The sequence below is a fragment of the Conger conger genome, chromosome 2 (genome assembly GCF_963514075.1).
Source record: "Conger conger chromosome 2, fConCon1.1, whole genome shotgun sequence".
Classification (NCBI taxonomy): Eukaryota; Metazoa; Chordata; class Actinopteri; order Anguilliformes; family Congridae; genus Conger; species Conger conger.
In genome coordinates this window covers 60,910,775-60,917,784 of record NC_083761.1, presented here as the reverse complement: position 1 = coordinate 60,917,784, position 7,010 = coordinate 60,910,775, and the positions used below count along the sequence as shown (strand labels likewise).

At 41.8% G+C, this 7,010-nt stretch overlaps 1 protein-coding gene across 1 annotated transcript; it reads left to right on the top strand.

Annotated features, from left to right (window-relative positions):
- Positions 1-723: 723 nt before the first annotated feature.
- LOC133121907 (inositol 1,4,5-trisphosphate receptor-interacting protein-like 2) lies at positions 724-6,663 on the top strand. Its single transcript, XM_061231462.1, has one exon. The coding sequence runs from the start codon at positions 1,001-1,003 to the stop codon at positions 2,471-2,473; it is 1,473 nt and encodes a 490-aa protein (XP_061087446.1). The 5' UTR covers positions 724-1,000; the 3' UTR covers positions 2,474-6,663.
- Positions 6,664-7,010: the final 347 nt, after the last annotated feature.

Genomic DNA, 7,010 nt, shown 5'->3' with positions numbered 1-7,010 from the left:
TGGCAAGCTAGCATAGCCTTAGAAAGGGAGTGTATTTTTTACATTTAGAAATGATCCTGCTCCCATTGATTACCCTCTTTATTAACATTGAAACAAAGCAGCAGTCCAATGTTCTCTATGCTTAATGTATAGCTTTTGATATAAATTATTTTAATTATAATTTATATTATTATTATATATTATATATTATATATTCTACAGACTTGCACCAGCCATTTATCATACTCCCTCTCCCCCTACAGCAGGGGCTCCCAACCCTCGACTCAGAGAACCCCAATGTACGCTGATTTTGTTTCAACCAATCTCTCGATTAATTAAGGTTATTGAAAAGTTAAGTTCCATAAATGTTGACAAAAACTGATTTAAATACAGTATTAAGTGACAAAGAACTGGTTCAATCAATTAAATCAGTTCGCAGCTGGAACCAGTATTCCTTCTTACATTGAAATCTGATGAGATGTGGAATGAATTGGATAAATAATCAATTGTCAAATATTTTTTAAAAGAACAGTTTGTTCGAAAGTGTCGAAAGTTAGGGGAAAACTGCATACACTAAGGTTCTCCAGCACCAGGGTTGGTTGCCCAGATGTGCAATAATTGGCTTTGTCTCTTTAAGAGAAGAGGGAGGGCGGGGCAAGTGCGCCTGGACACCAGCCTCTGAGCTCTTTTTTTAACTGAAATTCTTCTGCTGAGAGTTTGGTATTTCCTCTGAGCTCACAGAAACTGAGCGCTCGACTCTGAAGACTGTCGGCACTGAGGGGGAACTTTGAAACGGCTGATAAGGAGGAGCTGTAACTTCAAAAAAGTTACAGCTAATTGGAACTTTACAACAAACACTTTAGTCGGAAACTTTTCTTGGGAGGTGAGAGGAAGTTTGAGTCTGTTCCCACTGTGCTAATAGTGCGATCCAACAACGCTGAGTTTCAGGAGCTGGGAGAGTCACCATGGGCTAGTCCACGTTGCTGGTGCCCTGTTCTGTAGTGCGTCGTGGAGAATCAGAATGACTGTGTACACCTTGAACCTCAGGGTCTTCTGGCCACTGGTCGTCTGTGTGCTCACAGCCTTCGTGCTGCTACACCTCTCTCTCCGCCTAGGTCCTGACCCTGGATCTGACGGGTGTCCAGACCGAACATTGGGGCTCCTCTCATTGGTCAAGCTTCTTTTGGCTTTTGCTCTCTGCTACTTTCTTATTAGGTATTGCTCATCTGAAACAGGCAGGACAAAGCGACGTCTCACTGAGATCACTGAGGGCCCTGCCAGAGCCAGTTCCTCCAGAAAAGAGCTGCTGGAAGATTACTACGAGAGGCAGGTCCGCCTGTCACCCCATGTTCTAGGCCATAGTAAGGCACACGTTGCCAAGCTGGTCAGTGAACTGGTAAGGGCGGGACGTGCTGAGATCCCTCCAGAGTCCTCTCTGGGTCTTCGCGGGGACTTTATCCAGATTGGCAGTGCTTATGAGGAGCATAAAGTGGGCCATCCTGACTGCTTCGACATCTTGGTCCCGCTGCGGCTGCCCAGAGCCCTGAAGCTGGAGCCCAAAAGCTGTGCTGGAGAAAAAGGAAGCCCGCTACTCTGCAGTCTGGAGACCCCCCGCAAGTCAGAGTGGAACAGGCGACACAAGGCCTTCACCGAGGCGTTCTTGAGCTCCAAAGAGCCGGGCGGGGTGTTAAGACTGACTCCGGCGCCCGTGGTGCGCTGGTTTTACCCCACGGTGCAGCGCTGTCTCTCTGCTGTGCGCTACCCCTTTGAGCAGCGGTGCTCCCTGGGTCTGTCGCAGAGCGAGGACCGCATCCTGCTGCGCCTCACGCCACGCTCCGACTACGTCTGCTGCCACATCTCCATGGGCGTGCGGCTCATCCCCGCCGTGCCCCTGGGGAATGGCGTGTTTCTGGTGGCTGCGCCTAGGGGCTCCCAGCAGGAGGACCTTTGGACGGTGTACTTCCCCCGACAGGAGCAGAGGCTTCTGGGCTGGCTGAAAGGCAGGGTGCCGTCTGGCTCCTGCCACCTGAAGTGCCTGCAGATCGTGAAGGCCGTACGGGACCTGAGTGGGCAGGCCTTGGATTGCCGCGGGGGAGCAGAGTGGAGGGCCGTGCTGTCCTCCTACTCCCTGAAGATGGCGTGGCTGCGACTCTTGCTCAGCACGCCTCCTGAGGCCTGGGAGGAGCACCATCTCCTGGAGAGGATAGAAGATCTGCTGCGAGGCTTGAGGGAGAGCCTGCAGCAACGATTCTTGGGTCACCTCTTCCTTGGGAGTGACACTGGGCTGCTGCCAGATTTTCTTGCCTTGCCTAAGCCATTCAAGGACATAGCTTCGGCCAATCTCTTGGCCAGCTTCAACCCAACATCTCTGGATATAGTGTCTGCCCGCTTGGCCTACTCCTGGACACATCTGCATCGGCTAATTCGTCTTGGGTGTCCCCAAAGGGACAGTGTGGGAAGGGGTGTACGCTGCAAGCACATGGATGCTGAGTAAGAATAAAAAGCAGTAAAGCTCAAGCTATATCTTTCCTTAGTTTCTGGTTTCAGGGAAAGAGGAGGATAGGTTTAAAATATTTTGCACGGCAGCTCGCAAAACTTAACTCAATGATGAACATTTGATATTGGACTGTTTTATTCTGGAACACAAATACCATCCTCTGGCTCTATTTAATATTGATGTAATATTTCTAGCTCAAAAGCAATGAATTTATTTAACTTAGTATTACTTGAAGAAATGGAAAAGTGCAGCTTCCACTGGGGGTACGTATGGAATTGAAAACTTTTTGGAAAAAACTATTGATTTTAAGTGACAGTTGCCTTATTGGTCAGAGGAAATAATATTGGGTAATTTTCAGGAATTTGGTGCAGGGTTTTCAAATTACTATTGGCTGTCATATAATATAATAGGAATATTGTCAAAGAATAGTGCAGCTTCCACTGGGGGTACGTATGGAATTGAAAACTTTTTGGAAAAAACTATAATTTTTTAGTGACAGTTGCCTTATTGGTCAACGGAAATAATATTGTGTCATTTTCAGGAACTTGGTGCAGGGTTTTCAAATTACTATTGGCTGTCATATAATATAATAGGAATATTGTCAAATAATAACCCCATAACGGTTTATTCTACAGAAACCATGGCAGCTTCTCTGCATATTTCTGTCAGGAGACCAGGAGGCAACTATACATGCTGAGAAAGACTATCTCAGGTCTAATCCAGCTCTCAGAGGGCATACGACATTGTTTCATCCAGACTTTTATATATTCACTGCAGCAACAGACACATGGTAAATGACCAAACATAGAGAAGCTAAACAAGATGTCTGTATTGTTGCATTTTTAAATCTGATCATCATTACAGGTACAGAGTAGTAACATAAAGCTTGTTACTATTTGACTGTAGAGCACTGAATGTTTCTACAAGTTGCCTTGCCAGAATGATTCTAGGACTGATGCAAGAGTCATTATACATGGCTGAGCTGTCTGAATTTCTTCATCGTGTGAAGGAAAAGAACAATCAGTTCAATGACGGTTTGTTAGTCAGAGCCAGCAGCTACGTGGTACTTTCACAGTTTCAGATATGAGGTAGTGTTGTGGATGCCAACATCTAATCAACTAAAGGGAAACATACAACAGGCATTATTTAAATATAAGTATTTAGGCAACGATATTTCAACAAACGTAACATGTTTGTCCAGCCTGTGATGTTTGGGCCCTTGGGGGAAGGGCATAGGGAAGCGAGTCAGACCACTGCCACGTGACTGTTAACCAGAGCCATGCTGGTACAAGGTATTAAATATATGAAACTAATCCAATGTTATGAGCAATTTTAAACATTATTGATGAAAACTTCAGCATGTACATATCACTCTGAATATGAGTATAATATTTATTGCAGCTAAAATATTGGAGCTGTTTTACCTTGGATTTGCAAAGCATCCCCATTTCTGTCTACCCTACACCTATCTTACAAAATTCCTCTGATCTTTAGCAGTTTGTATCACCTTGTAGGCATTCACCACTCCCTGTGGACACATTCCCACAGCATGTTGTCATGGAGATGCCACTCAGCATTTTGGGTCACTCTCGCGAGCTTGTCTCCTAGAAACCTTAATTTGCCTCTGGGAAATCAGGATGACAATTAACACAAATCAGTGCATTGAGATTAGCAATGCAAACTGCCCACTTCATCTATGATTGCTGGATTTTGAAATGGGGAAAATAAGATATTTCCATCTTCTGTACGGCACAGGACTCTGCTCTTTTCCATCCCCCTCTAACTTCTGTAAAATGGGCTTAATGGCTGCTTAACAGCAAAACAGGATGCAGATTAAGGAACCTTAAAAGAAACTTCCACTTGCTGAAAACAAAGCTGGTGTAACTAGTAATTATTTCGCAAGAAAAGTACAAAAGTTGCAGGGCAGTCTCTAATGTCTGGCTTGATATTCCTAGATAAAGTAAGCCGCAACATTTTGCTCAAGGATAAAACAGCAGATTGCCATTTGCACATTGACCCACAGACCTAGAGTTCTGTGCCTTAACCACAGGGAAGGGCATCATAACTACATTATAAAGAACTCAAGCCATAATAATGGACCACAGAATGCTTGTCCATATGGTTTTTGTTGGTGATGATCAAAAGCTGGATGCAGGCACAATGTTTTTGTTAATTGCTTGGCACTGTAGTTAAGGTACACTTGCATTAAGGACAGCCCTATCTCTCCTTTATTCTTCAATGAAAACTGGATGACAGCCTACTTTTAAATTAGATTTGTTTAATGGGCTTTGAGCTGCTATTATTAATGGATAATGGCACCACACATTTCCCACTTGATACTGCACAAGAGCTGCATAAGTAGTTTAGGTAGTTTAAAAACACAAAGCAGAAATAGTTTTTCTCATTCTTGTCTGAGTAGTTTTGCAAAAGGAAATCTTCATCTTGGCCCGATTGCAATTTGTTCCACAAATGACTCAGCAAGTAATGCACTAAAGGGTCCTCCAGGATCATATCAGGATCGTATGTGGCCATGTCCTTAGAAGTCTTCTAAATTTTATTCAGTCTGAGATTTAAAATAACTCAAAATCATGCTGATGGATGCTGTGTCTTTTTAAGTTGTTGGCGTTCTCTTCTCTGACCTCAAGGAATGCGATGATTGCAGTAATCATAGATGAGTTGGTTCGATAAATAGAGAGTTCCAGAAAGACAAATAGAGAGTGGCCTCTCTCCTGTTAAGGAAGGGAGACTACTATCCCTGAACAAAAAAACAATATGACTGCAAGTGTACACCAGCTTCATGGAAGTTCTAAAGAATAGTGAAAAAGAGTTATTCCTCATGACTGGAATTGTATATACAAAATGGAGTCCATTCATTATAGAAATGTTATTTTTACCAGTGACTCTAATCCAGTTAATTGTTACACCCATATCCACAAGCATGAGCTGTGCTGGACTGTATTCCCAGAGGGTTTCATGTGAAAGCTCTGTATGGAGCTCCACCAATAGGAACTCAACTGTTTCCAAGGCAACCCTGAAATTAATGGAAATTTCTAAAGTTGTGGAGTGGCAGATGTATGCACTGATAAATTGTTGAGAGTCCACCTCCAAAATACATTGCTGTCTATATTCAAATGCATGCACACTTAGATCCATCATTTTATAACTTAGTTTATTTGGCTTCATTAGTAGTATACGACGAAAAGTAACCTGAAGGTATGACACATAATCCATAATGATAAAACTGTGTGTTTTTTCTGTGTGAGCAAAATCTGTTTAATATTCACAAGGCACAAGACGTACAATTCAATTAAAATAAATGGTTTGTGGAAATGGGAATGTGGGAATGTTCAAGCCAGGCAGCAGAAAGAGAAAGAAATGCAAAATGCAGAAGTACATGAACAAGAGTTTACAAATATGGCAGTGGTCTTCAAATGTGGTACTGGAAATCTTCAACTGTAATCACAGGGTCTGGTTTTTGTTTTCACCTTATAAAGAGCAGCACTCAGTTATGCTCTGTTCAGTTGAACAATGGGCCTAATGTTCTTTCAGATTAGCTTTTTTAATGTATATTACAGAAGGCAAGAATGTGTTAAAACATGCATCATACCAGTTGCCACTTTCATAAATGAGTCACTACACATGTTGTATATTCTAAAAGTGCCAAAAGTGTCATGAATGGAAAAGTGTAAATTAATAATATCCATATGATAAATGTTTTATTTTATAAAAAGGACCAATTTTGTTGTCATGTTTATCATGACATTACTTGTTTTCATTGATTTTAATTGAAAAGGGTACTGTTTGCCTCAGGAAACAGAGTGTACAATTGAGTACACAGAGTGTTTATTTATTAATGTATATACAGTCTTTTGTTAAATACTATATGAGAGAGTCATATAGATAGGCCCACACAAATAATGCACTCCATGTTGATCACAGTAAGTGAACAGAAATCTACATATGTAACGTGATAGTTTATGTAGATCTTTTCTTTTGGGGATATTAGTTTTATGCACTCCAATTTAAAACTATTATGTTCTAACCAGAAAGAGTATTTTGTTTTCAATGAAGTCACTATATTATGTATGTCTTAATGGCAGCCATTCTGCATAGATTTTCAGGCTTTTGTAAGTTTTGTCAAATTTTAGTTTGTTTCCTAAAAATAAAAGTACTTTTAAAAGACATAATCCTGGTTATGTATGTTTTAAGAGCCAAACATTTGGGATCTTGGGCAAAACACCTTGCATAAATGGACGAGTAAACAATACTTTTTGGTGTCGCTTCCTCAGATTTGTATAATTATACCACAAAATGGTATTTGTTTCTCTTACACAGCAGCCGTTTTTTCTTTGAGCTTTTTTGTTTGTTTGGTCAACTCCCCATCCAGACAGAGTGGGTGTTGAGATTCATTATACCTGGGAAAGTTTCAGACACTTGCTTCACCTGTCTCTGGTGAAAAATAACATTTCATTCTTTCTTTCATACACAGTAGTCCAGGTGCCAGGAAATGGGGGACATACTCTGTCTTAAAATG